We start from the raw sequence: 22,489 nt of genomic DNA on the forward strand, positions 1-22,489 counted from the left end.
GTCACCAAGACGCCACAGCCAATCATCTTGGGAATCAGGCCTTGGAGGCGGGACTCAACCGGCGCAGAGCGGCCCAATAGCTACCCGCGGCGCTGAACGAACCAATAGGAGCGCAGAGACCGCGGTGGACAAACGCGGAGGCTGGTTTTTCCCGCGAAAGTCGGCTTCCTCTAGGAGGGCGGAGGTTCGTGTGGCGCGCCGCTGTGAGGTGAGGGAATTGCGGGACCCCGTCTAGGGAAGCTCCCGCCGCCCCGGGCTGCTCAACTCTCTGTCTCTCTTGACCCAGGTACAGTCATGTCGGGCTTCGACGACCCCGGCATTTTCTACAGCGACAGCTTCGGTGGTGACCCCGGTGCGGAAGAGGGCCAGGCCCGCAAGTCCCAACTGCAGAGGCGCTTCAAGGAGTTCCTGCGACAATACCGAGTGGGCACCGATCGCACGGGCTTCACCTTCAAGTACAGGTGCGACAGTGTCCGTGAACCATTCTTACGGGGGACGCCTTTTCTTGACAGTCCCTCTTCAGGCCTAAATTTAGGATAGATAGAGTGGTCTACGATTAGGTGTGTTTTGAGAGAGGTGGGGGCATTGGTGCCTGTGAGGACGGATGCCGGGGTGCATGGGCACTGCTGCTGACGGTCCCTCAGTGCACCCTTCCTGTCCCCCTGCCCCTTTGTTGACCACTAAAGAGATGAACTCAAGCGGCATTACAACCTGGGTGAATACTGGATCGAGGTGGAGATGGAGGACCTGGCCAGCTTTGACGAGGAGCTGGCTGACCACTTGCATAAACAGCCAGCCGAGCACTTGCAGCTGGTGAGTAGCACCCATTTCAGAGCCTCCTAAACCCGGGCCCTGTCCCATCATCACCAGCAGCTTATGCCTTTCCTCTTCTTCAGCTTGAGGAAGCTGCCAAGGAGGTGGCTGATGAGGTGACCCGGCCCCGGCCAGCTGGAGATGAGCTGCTCCAAGACATCCAGGTCATGCTCAAGTCAGATGCCAGCCCGTCGAGCATTCGGATTCTGAAGGTAGGAGTTTATTGAATGGCTAGTCAGGGTGGCATGGCCACTGTGTGGTGCAGAAGGCGTCTGAGACAGGTAGCCTGGAGCACCAGATGTGTGACCCTGACCAAGATATTTGACTTAACTTAGTCTTTATCCTGTGTGAAATTACCTCAATGGGGTTGATGCCTTAAAGGGAAGGCAGAGTTGAGTCTTGCAGAACAACAGTGAGTTCCTATCCATCAGGGAGACTAAAAAAATTGTAAATGCCATCCATAACTGGGAGGCAGAAGTAGAAGCCTGGTGTACATGAGACCCTGTCTCAAAAAAAAAAAAAAGAAAAGAAAAGGAAAGAACATGGGGACAATGTGGCTATTGCTGAGAGGGGTGGAGAGTTGAGGAAGAATACTTTAGAGGAAGTGTTGTTGGAGCTGAAATTGATTGATGTGTAGCCAGTCAGGTCAAAACCTCGAAGAGTGTTCTACCAGACTCAAGGAACAGTAGGTACAGAGGCACTGGGGTGACAGTGGTGGCCTGTTTGGAGGAATGGAAGGAAAACAGTATGTTTGGAGTCCCCTGAGCTTGCATGTTGGTAAAGAAGAGGTGGAACAGAGGATGAGGTGGGAGTCACTTGTGTTCCACCACAAGGAATTCCTGGGGTTGAACTCAGGTCTTCAGGGTTGAAGCAAGCAGGTGCCTTCCTTTACTTGCTGAGATAGCCCACTGGCCCTGGTTCCATTCTCTTTATGAGGACGGGGTTTACATTCAGAGCCTTCTACTTCAGGCAAAGCACTCTTCAACTTCAGCCCTAGACTCTGATGCCTGACATTGGAATTCATAGGATTCTTCTGCCTGCTCTTAGAAGAGAAGTTATAAAATGGGCAGACTTGGAAGCAGGAAGGAGGACATGAAGATGGTTATTGTTTTATCTTAGCATGTGGCCGTGCTTTGTGAGTAGTGTAGTGACATCTGGTTGTTACCCATTCCCTTGGTGTCACCCACCCGTTGTGTACTGTACCTAGAAGGCTATATTTCATTTGCTTCAAGCACACCGAGCTCTGTGTCTTTTTTAGAGTCCCTGTCAAGTTAGTCTTGGTTAGCAGGATAACATATCTTCAGGAAACAGCCCCGAGTCCTCCATGCAGGCTCTAGTGTTGGTTGTCTGAGTCCAGCACTCTAGACCTGAACTGCACCTTAGGTTCTGCCAGTGTGATGGTGGCTTTGGATTTGAGTGGGGACTACTGTTTCATTGGAAAGACAAGTTTGTCCCTCTTCTAGGGACAAAGCACTTTGGGGAATGTACTGCAAAGTCTGGTCACAGGAGTAATTGGATCTCCAAAGCAGTGATTCTAAAGGGGGTGGGTGGTTTACAACCCCATTGTGGGGTTTAAATTATGATTCCCAGCAGAAAGAAATTACAGTTACAAAGTAGCAATAAAAATAATTTTATGGTTGGGGGTCACCACTGTTGTAATACTGGACAACTGTATTAAAAGGTCATAGCATTAGGAAGGTCAAGAACCACCTCTCTAGATGGATTCCCCTGTTAAGGGATGGCTGAGGCCTCAGGCTTCTTTTCCTTTATAGTGTCAGAGGTCTGGGATACCTGGGCCCTTGTAGGTAATTTTTCTTTCGAGACAGGGTTTCTCTGTATAGCCCCGGCTGTCCTGGAACTCACTTTGTAGACTAGGCTGGCCTGGAACTCAGAAATCTGCCTGCTTCTGCCTCCTGAGTGCTGGGATTAAAGACATGCGCCACCACGCCCAGCTGGTAATTTTTCAAAAAAAAAATGTTTTGTGGATTGTTCAAAGATTCTAATGTCTGGGAGGTCCTTGTGCCTCCACTCTTTTTTTTTTTTTTTAAAGATTTATTTATTATATGTAAGTACACTGTAGCTGTCTTCAGACACTCCAGAAGAGGGCGCCAGATCTCGTTACAGATGGTTGTTAGCCACCATGTGGTTGCTGGGATTTGAACTCTGGACCTTTGGAAGAGCAGTCGGGTGCTCTTACCCACTGAGCCATCTCACCAGCCCCCGTGCCTCCACTCTTATTTCCCGGAAGTGGTCACCCACTCATTGTTTCTCCAAATTTAAGGTTTTATAGGGCCTAGTATGAATCTGTAGTTCCTTTGTCCCAGAAAAGCTTGGAATAGGAAGATGGAGAAGAGAAAATGTGCTTGTTAATTGTTTTAGATCTATTTTTATATGTGAGTGTTTTATATGTATGCCTGTGTATCTGTGTGCACAATACATGTCTGCTGCCTATGCTGTCAGAAAGACAAAATTGGATCCTCCCGGAACTTAAATTATGGATGGATGTTTGTGGGCTACCATATGTGTGCTGGGAACCAAACTTGGGAGTTCTGGAAGGGTTTGCCAATGCTCTTAACTGCTGAGCCATCTCTCTCGCCCACTCCCTCATTATGAAAACTTACCACACGTGGAAGTATATATAGAAAAGGGTAATGAGCCCCAATGTTGTTACTGAGATTGAGTATTAATATTTTGTCTTTTTTCCTGTTTATTTCTGAAGAATTTTTTTTTTAAGATTTATTTATTATATGTAAGTACACTGTAGCTGTCCTCAGATACTCTAGAAGAGGGCATCAGATTTCGTTATGGATGGTTGTGAGCCACCATGTGGTTGCTGGGATTTGAACTCGGGACCTTCGGAAGAGCAGTCGGCGCTCTTAACCACTGAGCCATCTCACCAGCCCCTGAAGAATTTTTAAGCTGAATGTTGTACATGCTTTTAACAGGCCAAGGGTGGGATTACAAGTTTTTGCCACCCTGGGCTGTATGCCTTGACTCATAAAACAACCCAAAATAGAAAACCAAAAGTGAATTTTAAAGTACATTACACATGGCATTTTTATCTTTAAATACTTACATATGTAATTTTTACTACATTTACTTCTGTGTGGGCAATTTGGTGGTTAAAGGACAGCATAAGGGAATTTGTTCTCATCTTCCTGAGATTGATCACCCTGGGGGTGGTCAGGCTTGGTGGCAAGTAATCTGTTGAGTTAACTTGCTAGCCTCCCAATATGCAATTGGGGGTTGAGGGGAGACAGGGTTTCTCTGTGTAACAGCCCTAGCTGTCCTGAAACTTGTTATGTAGACAAGGCTGGCCTCAAATTCAGAGATCCACTTGCCTCTGCCTCTTAGGACTAAAGACATGTGTTTTAGGAAGAACCAAATGTTGTATTAGGTTGTTACTGATCTTAAGTCTCTTATTTCAGAAGAACCTTCCTTACTCCCTGAATGTAATTCCTTTCTCAGTTATTAGCTTGTAGTAGAGGAAGGGGTGTTTTGTCCTGTAGGAATATGTGGCCTTGTAGATCTATACTGTGGCCTGCTTGGCCAGATTGAAGCACACATGTATTATTTGGAACTTGGAGGTTAGTTGAAAGGTCTTGTTCCCCTACAGTTTGACATACTGAGCAGGAATGATGGGTGATAGTTCATGGGTGATGTTGGTGCTTTGTCCTACTTTTTTTTTTTTTTTGGTTTTTCGAGACAGGGTTTCTCTGTATAGTCCTGGCTGTCCTTGGAACTCACTCTGTAGACCAGGCTGGCATTGAATTCAGAAATCCGCCTGCCTCTGCCTCCCAAGTGCTGGGATTAATTGTCCTACATTCTTATCACTGGCATGCTTGTGGCCCTTTCATAGTTTAAGAGTCTTATGCATAGTCTTGTGCATGTGTGTGTTCTCTAATCTAGCCCAAGATGCCCCGAGTTGGAGAAATGGCAGGGAGATTGTCTCCATCCTGTAGACTGGTGAGGCTGGCACAGGAAGCAATGGAATGTGTGAGAATGTTTCACTGTGTATAGTGAAGATAACAGAGACTCTAAAAAGAAGAGGACTTGTCATCTAGCTTAATGATTAGTAGTAACAGGCCAGTTATTTTGACTTTACTGACTCCTAACAGTATATATCCCTGAAAGGTGAGGATTTTATTTTGAAACAGGGTTTCATTACATAGCAGCTCTGGCTATCCTGGAACTTACTATATAGACTGGTCTGGCTCTGAACTCAGATCCACCTGCCTCTGTCTCTAAAGTGATGGTATCAAAGGTGTGCACCACCATGTCTGGCACAAGGAATCATTTTTACAGCATGACTATTAATGAATGGCCTAATGAATACATTCTAAAGAGACACTTTAGCTATCAGACCACTAAAACAATCCCCCTCCCCCCCAAGAAATTGGGATTTCCTCAGGAATTTCATACTGGGGAAAGAAAAGCCTGAACCACTAGTGGAAACTCTTATCTCTAGAAATGGGTTTACAGTAGAGAAATAGTGATGGGTCAATGGTCGGTGGGACCACACAGCTTGATAGCTAACTTGATAGACATACCCCTGACCCTGTTTAAACTTTGATCTAACTTCAGGATGCCTGAGGATGGGCTCAGGGGATGTGGATAAGGAGTCTACTCAATCTCTTTGCTCTTCTTCCCAGGGTGACCCTCTTGACACGTCTCCCCCTTCTGCTTTTTACTGTGAATATGGCTATTTTAATTGGCTACTTGAGGATGAGTGGCTAATCTGGCTTCTTGGTATATAGGTGTGACCCTTTGTTTGGTAACATGATCATAGTAACATCACAATTAACAGTGCCAGTATCTAGTGAGATGGAGTCGTTAAGATGGCGAACCTGAGGCTGACAGAATGTCCATAGCAGTTGGTGACAGAATTGAGCTAGCACCAGGGCCTCTGTCTTGTGTTAATTCTCTGGTACAGCACAGGAAGCTACTGTCAGGGTTGGAGTTTGGGTCTTCTGGGTTTTGTCGTAAAATATGTTTCATGTTTCCTTTGTCTCCCAGTCCCTGCTATGCTCTGCAAGGCCCTTGAAAAGTGGGGGCTTGTGTATGAGGCTCCTGAACCTGGTGCCCAGGTTACCTCACATTAGGTGGGTGCTCCGGAAAGTCTGAGCTAAACTATGAGCCATGGATTTGTCACCTCCTCCAGATCTTGCCCGTGTCATTCCTCAGCCCTTCCCATATCTCCTCGTTCTCCTTAATCATCAAGTCTCCCTGTGGCTTTGTTACAGTCAGACATGATGTCACACCTGGTGAAGATCCCTGGCATCATCATTTCAGCCTCTGCAGTCCGTGCCAAGGCTACTCGTATCTCCATTCAGTGCCGCAGCTGCCACAACACCCTCACCAATATCGCCATGCGCCCAGGCCTAGAGGGCTATGCCCTTCCCAGGAAGTGCAATATGTGAGTGTGTAGCCGAAGGGACTCTGGGGAATGACCTGAAGTATCAAAAAAGCTGGCAACCAAGGCAAGGACTGGGAAGCACTCTATCCTTGAGTTAGGCAGGGTCAATAAACCCAGCCCAGTGTCCCTTCAGGTGGTTGAACTTTTGCCCCACCTGGATAATCCACATGGCCTGTGTGTGAAATCCAAGGATGTGTAGGAAACAGTCCAGGGGATTGAATCTGTATGGAAACTGTTTCTCTGTCTCTGTAAGCCCCTGGCCATCCTGGAGCTCACTCGTATAGGCCAGGCTGGCTTTGAACTCAAAAATATGTCTGCCTCTGCCTCCTGAGTGTTGGGTGGCATGTGCCATCACCACCTGGCTTACAGAATCTTCTAAAGCAAACTGGATTGCTGGGTTAGACTCAGCGTGCCCACTGTACTGCCTAAGAACATGGCTATACTACTTGATATTTAGCATATTGTTAAACTATAGTGGCAGAATGCGTGGACTTCCAGTTAGTAGGACTTTAAAATTTTACTGTATAGTTCTTAACAGAAAACTTTTGCCAACTCTGACCTAACAAACTCTACTTGCATCTTGGCTGCTTTTGGCTTTCTCTTCTAGTTTCTTATCAGTTTCCACATTGTCTGAGGCATATTGGCATTGTCCTAGACTGTTGCCTACCCTTACCTGCTGCCACAGAGTAGCTCATTCCTATCCCCTTGTCCACCTTCACTGCTCTTCAGTCTATTCCCTATACAGAAGCAGGGTGGCTTGACTCTTCCATAGCCTGCCTTGGTCTAGTGCACTTGCATTCTCTTCTCCCTAAGTGGTCTTCACTCAGACTGCCACAGTGTCCCTACATGTCCTTGTCATCTAAGATGCCTTCCTTATCCTATGTTTGCATTTGGTACATACATGTCTGCACACTCTCATCTGCCTATTTTTACTGCATGCCTTTATATTATGCAGATGGTTTTCAATCCTGATGGGAATTTAGCTTCACAGACCAGGGACTTTAGGTTTACTGCTATGTGTCCTTACCTATATTTGCTGAAGAGACTTACTGTATAGGCCTCAGAGTCTGCACCCTCAGAATGGTCTAGAAGTGCTAAAATAAAATCTCACTGGAAAAGATACTAGGCTAAGAATACAGTTTAGTAAAGGATTTGATGATATAGCTCCTTCACCTATGAGGACAAGAGGCCTCATGAGGGAACGATGCGTGACTGCCACCTCAATGTGACGTGGAGAAGCCAAGATCCCTGAAGATCTGACTTTGAATCTAGCACCCTGCCCTAGGTCTTTCCCAGATGTGTCCCAGCTCTGCCTTATAATGCTGTTGCCTCTCAGGGCTGACTTGTTGAATGGGTGTGCGTGCCTCACCTTTGGGTTCTCAGGGTAGTTCTAGTGACCACTTCTTCCCCTGCCCAGGGATCAGGCTGGGCGCCCAAAGTGCCCACTGGATCCATACTTCATCATGCCTGACAAGTGCAAGTGTGTGGACTTCCAGACTCTGAAACTGCAGGAGCTGCCTGATGCAGTCCCTCATGGTGAGATGCCCAGGCACATGCAGCTTTATTGTGACAGGTCAGTGTAAGTATGTAGGGGCTGTGGGTTGGTGTCCATGTCACTCTGGTACAGCATAGAGATCGTCTGGTGCCCAGTGTGTAAGCTGGAGCTCTTGCTTTGTCTGGTGCTTCTCATTGACTTTGGCATTTTTTGTCTGCCATAGTCTGCAAAGCATGACCACTCCTATTTTACATGAGTACTGTAAACTGGGGGAGGTCAGGTGACTGTGAGTAGAACTAAGGCCTGTGCACCTTCAGAGAGACTAGCCCTCTCAGCACAGAGCTGGATAACTAGCAGCAGTGCTAGCTCCTATCTAGACTGCTGACATACCAACCTTCCTGTTAATAAGACTGTCTGGTTTTGTTGAATAGTTACAAAATGACCTAGATGAAGGCTTACAGGTCCCTGAGTTCTTACCCTGGGCTCATATACCTGATGATGAGTACAGATGTAAAGCTTTCTGGGGAGTAAATCCACAGTTGTCAACTTTATCATTGGCAAGAATGTGCCACTTGGGATCTTGGGAAAGCTATATTCTAAGTCCTTTTTTTTTTTCCAATCAGTAAAATGGCCTGAACTATTTCAAAGTGCCTGAAAAGGCATATCAAGAGTTTAACACAATTCCTTAGCACAACTGAGCGTATTGTATTATAGTATTCTGAGCATCCAAAGAGCTTGAGAATTACGTTGTGGAATGAGTAGGAAGTTAATAGGAAAGTGTAGGTGGCAGAAACAGTTCTCAGTGAAACTGATTTGATAGTATATAGAACATCTTTGAGTTTGTTACCTTGCTTGATTCCCAACAGCTGAGACAAGTCAAAGTCATCTCTCCAAGCTCAGAGAGGCACTGTGATTTCTCTGAAGTCACACAGCTACTTTATGGTCCTTGAAGCAACACTGATTCCAGGGAAACATGGAGGCTTTGGTTGGTTAACATCTTATTGTTAAAAGGGTGACTAAAAACCTAGAGGCAAATTGACTTGGCTGAGCTCAGGGAGTGTGGCAGAGGCAGAAATGGAGAGTGACACTGGCACTAGCAAGTAGTCCTTAAGGGTTTGAGGAGAAAGTTTTCCCAAAGGAGCTTGGTCACAGCTCAAATGACCTAGGACTTCTGAAGGCTGGGCAAGGGCACCGCGCCTCACTTCTACCAGTACAGCTTCTGACCTCTTGAATTCAGTGAGAGTCAGGCCAGTATTATAACACTGTACTAACTATCCAGACTGACCTGTAGGTAGCAAGAGTAGAGAAAGGTTCTCTTACTCTAGACCATGCAAGGATTGAGCTGACTTCATAGTGATACTTAGGGTAGAAATACTAAGCTGACCACACTGTGATTTGCTTTTCTTCATCTTCCCTCCCTGTACTTTACTCAGGTACCTGTGTGACAAGGTTGTTCCTGGGAACAGGGTCACCATCATGGGCATTTATTCCATCAAGAAGTTTGGCTTGAACCCCAGCAAGGGCCGGGACAGGGTAGGTGTGGGCATCCGGAGCTCGTACATCCGAGTGCTGGGCATCCAGGTGGACACAGATGGCTCTGGTGAGTTGCTTTGAATTTCTACACTTCTCTTAACAAGCTGCTCATGTGATAACCTAGGCATTCTTGAATTGCTCAAACCATTAGGATAGGATGTGCTTTACTTGTGTGTGTGTGCGCGCGTGCGTGCATGCATGCATGTATGTATGTGTTTGTGTGTGTATGGTGGGCATACTAGGCAGATATTCTACCACTTAGCTATATTCCCTATCCTAGAGTGTTCATTTTTACAGTAAGCAAAAATTTGTTGCCCTAAAATGTCTATTTATTGGTTTAGTTGTAGCTCCTGCCCGGAGGTTGTTGATTGAGTTGCATGACTCAGTGCTATAGATGGGATGTGGTGTGTATCCTGTGCTGCATCTTAGTAGGTGGAGAGGAAAAAGTGCATGAGGGTTGAGCAGACAGGATCTAGTTGGAAGAGAGCCCCTAAGGGATAGGTATCTGACACTGAGCTGCTTTAATTGAGGTCTTGAAAAGGAACTAGAGCATTGTGGGAAGGCTTCATCTATCAGGAGTGTCAGCAATAGCTTTGAAGGATGGAGGTGTGAAGGAGGGTCTTTTCAAGTATAGAGGAGTTCAAGTATAGAGGAGAGTTGGTAGGAACTCTGGTGGGGGTGGGGGTGCAAGTGACAGGACCTCTAGTAGGAGTTGGGTTGAGTGCTAGGGGTCAAGTAAATAGCCTCAACTCTCAGATGGAGTAGAGAGCTCATGCTTACATCTAGGGGCAGTGGGAGTCAACTTGGGGATTGGTCCATACATATGGTCTAGAGTGATGGAGTTCTGAGTACTGTGTCCATATTCTATGTTGGTAGAAACTCCCTTGGTTAAAACTGGAAAAGAAGGTTCCATACAATTCTAGCCATATTACAGACTTTAACTCTCCTTGACTTGCCATATCACTTAATGTATTACCATCTTCTGAAACTGGCTCTTCCTTAGCCATCCCTTCCCTTGCTTAGCAAACCCTCCAGATCTTCCTCAGTTCCCTTTTTTTTTAATCCCCTCACCTCAGTAAGCATGCTGTTTGGCTGCTCTACTTTCATCCCCAAGGCTGGCCACATTTTACCTCCCTGCTCTGAGTCCCACTCTTTCTCCTGGGTTTGGATTTTCAAGCCCCTCTGCCACTTGGTCCCACCCTACCTTCTCCATTCCTCAGCAGCTCAAGTGAACCATGCTGTTTTGGTCAAGCAATTGCATTGGTTCTCTACTCTGTCTGCATTATGAGAGACTTCCCAGTGGTCCCCAAGGGCTCTGTGATCTGGCCTGATTGTATGGAACCTTCTTTTCCTCTCTGGACCCTTGAGATTTGAAAGACTGATATAGCCCTGTGCTCTAGCTTTCCTGAGTAAGGCTATGTCCTCCTGGTGCTGAGAGCTGTTGGTGTGTGTATGTTGACAGAGGTCAGGGTGTTCTTGATCTAGGTCTAGGCCCAGCAGTAGGCTGGAGGAGATGCCCCTTGCTCATGTATGCACCTGTTCCGTCCTAGGCCGAAGCTTTGCTGGGTCTGTCAGCCCACAGGAAGAGGAGGAATTTCGTCGTCTGGCTGCCCTTCCCAACATATATGAGCTTGTCTCCAAGAGCATTTCCCCCTCCATCTTTGGGGGCATGGATATGAAGAAGGCCATTGCCTGCCTGCTTTTTGGGGGTTCCCGGAAGAGGTAAGGGGTCTGGGAGGAAGGTGCTGATGAATAGGCTGCTGCAGGAGGATATCTGTGTGATGAGCACCAGGTGTTCTTCCGTGCCATTGGGGAGCACAGTGGGAAACTCTTTGGTCTAATGTGAGAGATGCCACCTTGAACCAAAGTTTCTAAATGAGACCTGTGAAATACCTGACACTGAGAAATTGTCATGTATCCTCTTCCTCTTCCTCTTTCCTTCCTTTCTTCCTTTCTTTCTCTCTTTCTTTCAGATTTATTTATTATATCTTAAGTACACTGTAGCTGACTTCAGATACACCAGAAGAGGGCATCAGATTTCATTACGGGTGGGTGGTTGTGAGCCATGTGTTTGCTGGGATTTGAACTCAGGACCTTTGGAAGAGCAGTCAGTGCTCTTAACTGCTGAGCCATCTCTCCAGCCCCTCTTCCTTTTTCTTTTTCCTTACCTTTCCTTCTCTCTCTCTTTTCTTTTAAGATTTATTTATTTATTATATGTAAGTACACTGTAGCTGTCCTCAGACACCCCAGAAGAGGGCACCAGATCTCATTACAGATGGTTGTGAGCCACCATGTGGTTGCTGGGATTTGAACTCATGATCTCTGGAAGAGCAGTCAGTGTTCTTAACCGCTGAGCCATCTCTCCAGCCCTTTATTTTTTTTTTAAGATTTTATGTACATGAACATACTGTTGCTTTCTTCATACACACTGGAAGAGGGCATCAGATAATATTACGATTGGTTGTGAGCCACCATGTGACTGATAAAAATTGAACTCAGGACCTCTGGAAGAGTAGTCTTAACTGAGCCATCTCTCTAGCCTGCTTTTCTTTCTTTTTCTTTTTAAACAGGTCTTATTATGTAATCAAATTGTCTTTCAAATTCATGATCCTCCTGCTTCAGTCTCCCAGATTCTAAGATTAGAGATGTTGGTCACCATTACTGGCATCCTGTGTTCTTTTGAAACTCTAAAATAATTGAGCTCAAGACTGTAGCAGCAGTGACAGTCTATTCAAGTGGCTACTGTGTAATATGCTTTTTGTACTACATTCAGAACATTCTTGTAAATGCTTCATCTGTCCTGAACCCAGCCCATTCTCTCAGCAGTCTATATGGATGTTACTGTTGTATTCATTTCATAGATGAAGAAGCTGAGGCACAGAGAATGAAAGGACTTACTTCAGGTAACAGGGCTGGATTCTGCCCTATGTCTACTCTTCAGCGTGCACAGCCCTCAGTGCCATTTATGTTACTTCCCTACCTGAGAAATACCGTACCAGTGTTAGGCTAGGAATGAGAGAATTGGGTGTGAGCTTGTTTCTGGGCCAGACTCTGTCATTTCCACCTGTTCTGAGACTCTTAGGGGAGGGTGACCAGCCCACATAAAGCCAAGAGTGCTGATAACTATAATGCTAGAATCTGGAAGACTAAGGTGGGAAGATCATGAATTAGTTCAGAGGATAGCCCTCAAGTAGATTCTTACTTTGTCTTCTACCTACCTATCGTCTCTAGGCTCCCAGATGGACTCACTCGCCGAGGTGATATCAACTTGCTGATGTTGGGAGACCCTGGTACAGCCAAGTCTCAGCTTCTGAAGTTTGTGGAGAAGTGCTCTCCCATTGGGGTAAGTGGCTGTGGACAACTTTCTAGTGGCTTAGGTGTCCCAGCAGGGAGGAAGGCTACAGAGTAGAGTTGCCTAGTTCCTAGACATGCATGGGATCTGATTCAACCACATCCTCTTCCTCATTCATCTTGGCTCTGGTCAGGATGGCAGAGGGGGTTTGAAAAGGAAGGTGTGTATATAGAGGTGGGTGGTAAGAGCATTGGACTGAGTCAGGCTTGGTTTGCTTCTCAGCCTGGCAGTGGACTTGGAAGAGGTAGCCTAGATTCCCTGAGCATCAGCTTATACTCATTTGCTAAGTAATGATGCTGCTTATGATAGTAGCTGGAATCAAGAAGGACCAGATGCTTGCTGAAGTACCTACCAAGTTTTTACTCATTTAACTATTTGTCTTCTTGTGAAGTGCTCCTGCTCATGTTATGTATTGGATAAGGAGTGGAGCGGTAAAGTGTCTTGCTCATGATCCCACTGCTGGGGAACTTGAGAACAAGGTTCAAGGCAGTGTGTCTAATGACCCAGGTGCCCTGAGGCTGGGAGGATCAGGGAAAAGGGGGTGGATGTGACAACTGACTAGTGGTCTGTGAAATGGGGAAGTGGTGGTTTTGGATGGAGAGGAGGTGTGCTAAAGCTAACCACATTGGCACCGTCTCACGGAAATATCAAGGCCTGAAAATGTAAGTTGTGCCATGTTAAATTTTATAGTACCACATTTAGAATGTAAGAATAGGTGGAATTCATTTGTGGGTTTTTTTTTTTTTTTTTTTTTTTTTTTTTTTTTTTTTTTTTTTTTTTTTTTTTTTTTTTTTTTTTTTTTTTTTTTTTTTTTTTTTGGTTTTCCGAGACAGGGTTTCTCTGTGTAGCCCTGGCTGTCCTGGAACTCACTTTGTAGACCAGGCTGGCCTTGAACTCAGAAATCCGCCTGCCTCTGCCTCCCGAGTGCTGGGATTAAAGGCGTGCTGGAATTCATTTGTATAGTCTGTTTAGCCTGTAGTCTAATATAAGCTTTTTTTCCCTTTCAGTGTAGTTAAACCCCAAATCTTGTGCATGTTAGGCAAATATTTTACCACTGAGGTGCATCCCAGGCCTATAACATGCAAGTATTGAATATTTGGCATTCATGTTAGCACAATGTGATCTGAGTATGTCTCACATGCACCTCAGGTAGGATTTACTATATTTCAAGGGGTCTGGCAGTATGTAGCATACAGGTCTTCACAGCTGATGGACTCAGGATAGAGACATCCTAAAAGCCAGGAATCCCCAACCCTGAGGCCAGCTTCAAATATATTCTTTTCTGGGGATCAATACTTACGTCGCAGGGATGTGCTGTAGCTCAGGTGAACCTTCCAAAGAGGAAGGAAAGGCTGAGGCCCAGTTAGGCCTTGAGTTCTGTACTGTTCAACCAGTTTTGCAGTGTGATGTGGGTAAGTCACAGCCCTCTGAGCTCTTGCCCTTTGAGGCTGGCACGAAGTACTGACACCTCCTGTCTCCCCCAGGTGTACACATCTGGGAAAGGTAGCAGTGCTGCTGGCTTGACTGCCTCAGTGATACGGGACCCCTCATCTCGAAACTTCATCATGGAAGGTGGAGCCATGGTTCTGGCAGATGGTGGGGTTGTCTGTATTGATGAGTTTGACAAGGTGAGTCTAAGTCTTCTAGTCACAGGACTGGGGTGTGTGGCCTCAGGTGTGGTAGCAGATACCACTTCTGAGAGACTTAATATATAGTTCTTGTGCCTGTCACTCTGGGGGAACTTGGGATAGGTTGCTTTGCTTCTCTGGGGTACTCTGGAAATTCGGGAAAGTGAAAGCCAAGCCCGTGTGATTATCTGCTATTGGCTGGCCTGAAGTCTACTACAGAATGGTTACGGTTCCTAGATTTTTCTGCCACTCTACCCAGCTTGGGTGAGGATTCTGATAGACAAACTCTCAATGCAGATGCGGGAAGATGACCGTGTAGCAATCCATGAGGCTATGGAGCAGCAGACCATCTCCATTGCTAAGGTGAGTGGCAACTACCCTTCAGCAATCCTAAGTCCTCCTAAGGCTGCACTGATGCGTGCTGCCAAGTCCTCTTTGCCCAAGGCTGTGCTAGCAGCAACAGGCCTGGAACTTGGGGGGGAGGGGGTGAGCAAGAGTGCACACATGCAAGCATGTACACACATATATGCGTGTATATAATGTATGAGTTCATATGTTCATATATGATGGAGAGGCCTGTCCCAGGATTTTTGGTTATTTGCTCCATTTACTCCCCTTTCTACTTCAGGCTGGGATCACTACCACCTTGAACTCTCGCTGCTCTGTTCTGGCTGCAGCCAACTCAGTGTTTGGCCGATGGGATGAGACAAAAGGGGAGGACAATATTGACTTCATGCCTACCATCTTGTCCCGATTTGACATGATCTTCATCGTCAAAGATGAGCACAATGAGGAGAGGGACATGGTACGTCTCGGGCTAGGCTGGTGACAACTGATAGGTTCATCATGGTCCTGAAGGTGAATAAGAGATTTAGGCACAGAAATGCTAGTGGTTAGATAGTCTGGAAGGAAGCATATGAAATGACTTGTTAGTGGCTTGTGGAGTGTTGGAGAGGAACCTAGGGTCCTAAGACCTAGGTATGCCCCGTGTGACTTTTTTTTTAAAGCAAGAAGCTAAAAACCTGAGCTCTGCTCTCCACCCTTGTTAGTAAATTTCTGAAAGAAAATAGCTTATGGAATTTGGTAAGGCTATGAGTATAGTAGGGGCATACCTATGGGTATAGTTCCCATGAGGCTCTAGGTTGTTGGACCAGCCGTCTGTTTCTGCTTCCCTTTTGGAGGCTTTAATTCTTAGACAGTTGCTCCCTGTGATGGTAAAGACAAAGCCTATCTTGGCCAGGCTGAGGGGTGCAGGCTTTCTGAACTCTGGCTGGCTGGCTCAGACTCCTTTTCAAGATGGCTGATTCAATCTGGTGCCTCCCTGCTTCTCTGAATTGTTCTGCTTGGTCTCAAACTAACTTTGGCAATATGTTTTAATTTTCAGGCTCGTTCTCATTTTCTGGCTTGTTCTGTCTTCACCCCTGTCTAGTTTGTTCTTTTTCTGAAACCTATCTCTACAATTGTCCCAGTAAAACTGCCTCCTTCTCTTCTTTGTACTGCCCCTTAAGTAGCTTCTTTTTCTTTTCTTGTGAGACTTGGGCATATCTCTTTCTGTCAATTTTTTTCTCTTGATTCATCAGTTTGTCTGCTACTCAATTAGATATCACTTTCAAACATGGGTGTTTCCTTCTACAAATTAATTTTACCTTCATTGTTTGGGATTAAAGGGCTGAGCCATACCACAACAAGAAATAAAATCTCAGGGTTCATAGTGTGATCAAATATCCTGCAACATTAGCTATTGATTTAACTGTCCTGAAAGGAAGAAGATGAAGCCTTTTCTAGTAGTTATAATAGAAGTGGCAGAATAGCTTGGATATTGTCCACTGTCCATGCTTAAGTAGATACTTGCCCTAGTTAGGACAGACAGGCCAAAGGTACTGGAACACAAGCATTTGCCATATTATTTCACCTCATTGGCTTGGATATGTCCAGTTTCCATGCTTAAGTAGATAGTTGCCCCAGTGAGAGTGGACAGGCCAAAGGGACTGGAACAGAAGCACTTGCCATATTATTTTATCTTGTCTGTTAAACCTGTGAGCTGACCCAGTGTTCCCTGTGCCCCTTAGATGCTAGCCAAACATGTGATGACTCTGCATGTGAGTGCACTGACACAGACACAGGCTGTGGAGGGTGAGATCGACCTGGCCAAGATGAAAAAGTTCATTGCCTACTGCCGAGCGTGAGTGCTGGGAGATAACATGGGCTTTTTGGATAGAGGGAGAGCCCGGTCCTGTTCTGCTCCTTACCTAGGATTTCCTGGTAACCCTGTTCTGAACTTTGTTCTATTCTTACCTGTCACTGTGACCCTCTCCATGTGTTTAAGTTTTCTCATCCTCTTAAGTGAGGGAGGTAGAGTGGAGGAGCTGAAGACTGCTGGGAAGCCTACTCCCTGGTGGGCCTCCTGCTCCTGTGGGGCCCTCAGTTTCTGGTGGAACAGTGTACACCTGGTAGCTAGACAGCATACTGCAGCCAGCATCGAGTAGTTTTCTGGGCTGGAGAGATGGCTCAGCGGTTGAGAGCACTGACTGCTCTTCCAGAGGCCCCAAGTTCAATTCCCAGCAACCACATGGTGGCTCACAACCATCTGTAATGAGATCTGATGCTCTCTTCTGGTGTGTCTGAGGACAGCCACAATGTACTCATATATACATTAAATAAATAAAAATAGTTTTCTGTACATAATGTTCAGACTCACTTCCCATTTTCTCAGAGAGGTGCCATGTCTGACAGCTGCTGATAGCCTGGTCAAGTTTTTCTTAAATCTCTTTCAAATGACTTACCAGCTATATTATGAGCAGGAAGCTGTGTTTGGGAACATTCATCTCTGCGAGCCAATAGAGGCCTGGGAACAGGGTGGGGGCAACCTCAAGATTCCTTTCTGGCTTTACTCTAGTTCACTCTGCAATCTGCAGGAGGTGTGGACCTCGGCTATCAGCAGAGGCAGCAGAGAAGCTGAAGAACCGCTACATCATCATGCGGAGTGGGGCTCGTCAGCATGAGAGGGACAGTGACCGGCGTTCCAGCATCCCCATCACTGTGCGGTGAGCAAGTAGGCTCACCTCAGAGAGCAGGGCCAGTTGGCCACTGCCATTTTCATAATGCAGGCCCAGGGTGGGTTGGGCAAGGGAGTCATCTGGGCCCATGTGCTGTGTCTTCCTAATTATTTTGTTTTGTGTGTTTGAGGCTGGAGATGCCTGGGTAGGTCTCACTACTGTATTTTGCCTGGCTTCCCTCTTTGAGAGGCAGTTTGAGGAAGGGGAGGACTCTGACCGACAATGTAGCTACAGGGAAATTTACAGATTTTCACTGGGTCATCATTTATAGACAATATAGTAAGAGCTGGGGCCTACCTGAGCTGAATTATATCTCTAGCGTTGATTGGTTACAAGTAGATCTGGTTGTGTATAGTGAAACCCAAAGAAAGTAGCTTAAGTTGGAAGTTTATTTTCATTATTAAACTTTGGGAAGTAGGTTCATGGTGGTTTTTTGGAGCTGTATGGGCTCCGTTACATTCACCTTTGCCAACCTTTCAGCCCCATATGGTCTTAGAAGTTATAGCCATCATGTCCACATTTTGAGCACCAAGAAAGACAGTGGGAGGAAGACATGCTTTTTAATGGATATTTTCATATGATGCATGGATTTAGAACTTATAGGCAGCACCTAGACCAAAAAGGCAGGAAATATCCTTTAGCAGGCAGTATGTGCTGGAATAAAAGTTGGGTTCCAGTACTAAGAATAAAGGGTAATAGATTATCGGGATAGCCAGCAAACTCCCCTGTAGTCCTAACAACCTTGGCCATGGTCCTTCCTGGAGGATCAGAGGGGGGAATGTGGGCTGAGCCCTTTGAGTACTTTGTTGCTCCAACAGGCAGCTGGAGGCTATTGTGCGCATTGCTGAGGCTCTCAGTAAGATGAAACTGCAGCCCTTTGCCACTGAAGCTGATGTAGAGGAGGCATTGAGACTGTTCCAGGTGTCCACACTGGATGCTGCTTTGTCTGGCAATCTGTCGGGTGAGTAAGCACTGGACTGTGGTCTTGGACGCTAGGATAGAGATTTAGTTAGCTGGTGGCTGGCAGGGTGCTTCCTGGATATGCTTTTGATAATAGCCTTTCCACTGCTTCTCTTCTGGATGTTTTAGCTATTGTAGGAGGAAGGAGCTTCTCCCTAGACCTCTTGAGTCAGTTCATTAAAAGTAATTGTAGGCCTGTCACTGGTAAGTAGTGGCTGGGAGTCCTCCCTGTTAAGCTCAGAACTACTCTAGAGTTTCCCAATTTGTGGCCTCGGGATTTATTTATTTATTTATTTATTTATTTGACAGCCAGATCTGACACTAGACTGTCAGTCCTTCCTGTCATGGAGATGAGACTGACAGATCTTCTGTCATGGTCACCAGTCTTGGTGAAATACATGCCTCTTGACCCCTGAGCTTTAATGTTTACTGCCTTCTTTCAGCCTCTGAGATTGGTGATATGCCAACCAGAGTTACATCTGCCCTAATCTGACAGTAAATCTGGTTTACCATTTGCCAATCACTGTCTAAATGCCAGAGCTGTAAGTTCCCAAGGTTTCTGTCCTACCCATTCCACAAGCTTTCTAACCTTTCTTGGTGGGATAGGTGAGGAGGTTGTTACAGGTAGTGAGTGAAAGGAATTAAGAGGAGCAGTGGCAGCTGGGCCAGGTATGTTGGAGGAGTGGTTCTTCTTCTTACCTGATAAGATTGTACACCTCTTGCTTACTCGGGGCTTCTCAGATTTGTACTCTAGAGGGCCCTGCCTTCTCTCCCTTCTTGCTCTCTTTAACTCAAAACTTATACTTCCATTGGGCATGGTGGTGGAAAGTGAAGCCAGCCAAGGCTATACAATGACACTGTTCCTCAAAAATAATGAAGTAATAAATAAACCCAACCAAATAAAAACTCTGCTTCCTTCAGAGTCTTTTCTAGGGCTGTTCCTGTTGCCTTGGTATGTGTAGCCCATAGGGTCTCGAGGCACTGGACTCTCATGGTGTCTCTGCTATCTAGCTCTGTGCTTGTTGCAGGGCCTCTGTTACCTTTCCCTCTGCCTAGAGCACTCTCCCCCATATTACTTGATTCTCACTTCCCTGGTGAGGCCTCCACTGTCACATGGTGTTCTGTCTTTGATTTTCTCTGGTTCAGGCCACTCTAGTTAGAGGCTGTCATCTCTCTGGCCCTTCCAGTATGGATGAACTGGGGTTTCTAGCACCTAGTTTCCCTATTGCACTCTGACAGGGGTGGAGGGCTTCACTACCCAGGAGGACCAGGAGATGCTGAGCCGCATTGAGAAGCAACTCAAGCGCCGTTTTGCCATCGGCTCTCAGGTGTCTGAACACAGCATTGTCCAGGACTTCACCAAACAGGTGAGTGAGCCTTCCTAACCCTGGGTCTACAAGCCAGGCCCAGGATACAGAGGATGTGCTGCTGGTTCTCTTAGTCTGGTTCCCACTCAGCCATCACATACAGTGTTCTGTAGAGGGGTGCTGGGATGGGGGTGTTTGAGCCACTATTCCTTTTGTAGGAACTGCTACAGTCTACAGTTGGGGTTGGCTATTTATAGGGAAAGGAGGAAGCCAGGTCTGTAGAAAACAATACCCAATTTTCCCATCTCTTAGGTTTTCCCTTGTTTGGATCCTTACAGGGTAGGGAGGACCAGAACCAGATGAGTTAGCCTTGCATCCCATTGGGGAGAGGGCTACTGATACCATGCACAGGAGGTACTGTTTGGGGTATCAGTAGGAGCCTGTGCCCTTTAAAATCATGAGGATAGCCCTGGTTTCTGTTTCTCGTTCCCTTCCCTGTGTATCCTCTCAGTTTGCTCCTGGAAGTAAATTATACAGTAACGGATACTGGCCCTCTATAAGTGAAGAGACTAGTCTTGCCTGAGGCTGGGGCTGGAGAAAGCTTGACTTCTAGGGTCACAGGGACTTAAGTCCTAGCTCACTTAATTGCTATATGACCCAAACAAGTGACAGTCTGTGCCTATTTCTTCCTCTGTAAAATGAGATTATTCCTAATACTAGGTGCATAAAGTCGATATATGTACTTGCCTAGTACACAAGAGGCATCATCACATAAGAACTTTTCTGAAGTCAAGGGAGAATGGAGGTGGATATTTTTGTCTGTTTAAAATTGTCTATGATCCGTGATGCATCAGGTCCCTTGGGTCATAATGATATACCTGTGCATCTGTCTTGTGCTCCCTCCTACAGAAATATCCAGAGCACGCCATCCGAAAGGTGCTGCAGCTCATGCTACGCAGGGGTGAGATCCAACACCGTATGCAGCGCAAGGTGCTCTATCGCCTCAAGTGAGCCCATTGCCCATCAACCCTCAAGCCTGAAATGCTGCCACCGTCCTATCTCCCAGTCAGTGCTCCAAACCTTTTGCCCTGCCTCTCCACCTCAGACTGCTGTCTGCAGCACATCTGCAGCCCCTGGAAATGTACTTTGGTCTGTTGGCCTCATACTGTGTTTGTGTGTCTGAGGACTCTCTGTTCTGGGTGTCTATCCCCTGTCATGCCTTCTCAACAAGATGAATCTGGAGCAGGAACAGGCCCTGGAATGTAGACGGGTCTGTATATTGGCTCCCGGGCCACTCACTGCCAAGCTTCTTTGTATGTACAGAGGTAATAAAGCAATCGAGTCCCTGGCTGCTAAGGACAGTGGACCAGTATGGTAGTAGTGCTGTGTGAATACAAGGTTGACTCTTTCAGCTTTCTTCAGCAGCACCTAATGTGAGAACTGGATCATTCATTGTCTGCCTCAGTTTCCTAATCTGCAAACAAATTTGATGAAGCTGAACTCAGTGAGTGAGTGGCTGTCAGTGGAAACCCAAGTAGACTCCAATGTAGAATGTCTCCAGGGCTTTATTTACAGCAAGTGGGCCTCAGTGGTGTCTTGGGGAGGAACCAGACATCAGGGTTTATCAGTTAAGGAGCTATGAGTACCTGAGCAAGCTTTAGCACAGTAGGAGGTATTAGTGTCAACATTGTTAAAAGAAGACACCCCAACACCTTGTATTACCAAAATGCCGAAAATTATGATTTTAGAAATCTAGAATTTATAAAATTAAGGAAAAGTCAGTGAAATATTTAAGTATTTGTTATGTAAAGTACATTTTTAAATGGGAAGCTAGTGCTGAAAACACTTCAGTCACCAAAAGTAAAGCAACTGTAGGAGGAAGGCTTCAGAGAACAGGAAGTACATACACAGGCCTTTCTCGAAGATGGCGTCTTGTGCTGAAATGGCTGTTGCTTGAGGTGTTTGCTTTTTTTTTTTTTTTTTTTTTTTTTTTTGAGACAGGGTTTCTCTGTGTAGCCTTGGCTGTCCTGGAACTCACTCTGTAGACCAGGCTGGCCTTGAACTCAGAAATCCGCCTGCCTCTGCCTCCTGAGTGCTGGGATTAAAGGTGTGCGCCACCATGCCTGGTAGAAGTGTTTGCTTCTTACTCCCTCCTGGAAATGTGCTTGCCTGAGGAATGGCCATAGCCGTTTCTTTTTGATTGGTCTGCAAACTTGGAACAGAGTGTGCTTGTCTAGAAGGGCAGGCTTGGTAAGAACATTTTTATCCTACTTGAGGAGGATGCATGGACATGCGGGCCTGCAGGAGTGCTTAGTTGAGTGGAAGATGCTGATATGATACCTCTTTCTTGGCAGGTCATGGCTGGCAGGCACAGTGTTAAGGGAGACAAGCTTAGCTTGCAGGGAAGTGGGCAGTGCTTGTTGTGCCGCAGTGTTCTGTCTGGCCAGTAGATTACAACCTGGGTTTTAGCCTGGAAAGGCATTTTGGAAACCTGGAAGAGAAGAGGGCCTGGGCTGCACGAGATAAGGAAGGAACCAAGACAAGTCTCTGCTCAAGGTTTAATTTTTACTATTTTGGTACTCAGTTAAAGGAAGGGGGAGGGGCCCAATTCCCGCCAAATAATCTTGGGGTCCAGTAGGTGATCACGTGATGGCTTCGGAACAGCAAAGTGGCAGGTTTCAGCAGTGGGCGTGACAGAAAGATTGAGCAGGAAGCTCCATCCAGGTATAAACAGTGGAACCCTTAAGGCTGGGTAAGGGGAGGCTACACCGCAGCTCAAGGAAAAATGCCCAGGAAAATATCCAGGAATTAAGGATTGGTTGGTTTCTGAATCTGAAGTGGATCCTAACCTTTAATTCTACAAGACACTGGCCTGAGCTGCTGGGGCTAAGTTACTGTAGCCCTGCAAGTATGGCCAAGATGGTCTTAG

The 22,489-nt window shown here is 46.3% G+C and overlaps 1 protein-coding gene across 1 annotated transcript; it reads left to right on the top strand.

Moving 5' to 3' along the window:
- Positions 1–95: 95 nt before the first annotated feature.
- Mcm5 (minichromosome maintenance complex component 5) lies at positions 96–20,928 on the top strand. Its single transcript, XM_021169622.1, has 17 exons — positions 96–208; positions 287–461; positions 687–813; positions 897–1,025; positions 6,057–6,229; positions 7,647–7,802; positions 9,158–9,324; positions 10,808–10,979; positions 12,489–12,600; positions 14,094–14,237; positions 14,535–14,600; positions 14,866–15,042; positions 16,307–16,419; positions 17,153–17,281; positions 18,112–18,254; positions 19,493–19,620; positions 20,470–20,928. The coding sequence occupies exons 2-17, from the start codon at positions 295–297 to the stop codon at positions 20,569–20,571; spliced, it is 2,205 nt and encodes a 734-aa protein (XP_021025281.1). The 5' UTR covers positions 96–208; positions 287–294; the 3' UTR covers positions 20,572–20,928.
- Positions 20,929–22,489: the final 1,561 nt, after the last annotated feature.

This window comes from Mus caroli, chromosome 8 (genome assembly GCF_900094665.2).
Source record: "Mus caroli chromosome 8, CAROLI_EIJ_v1.1, whole genome shotgun sequence".
Taxonomy (NCBI): domain Eukaryota; kingdom Metazoa; phylum Chordata; class Mammalia; order Rodentia; family Muridae; genus Mus; species Mus caroli.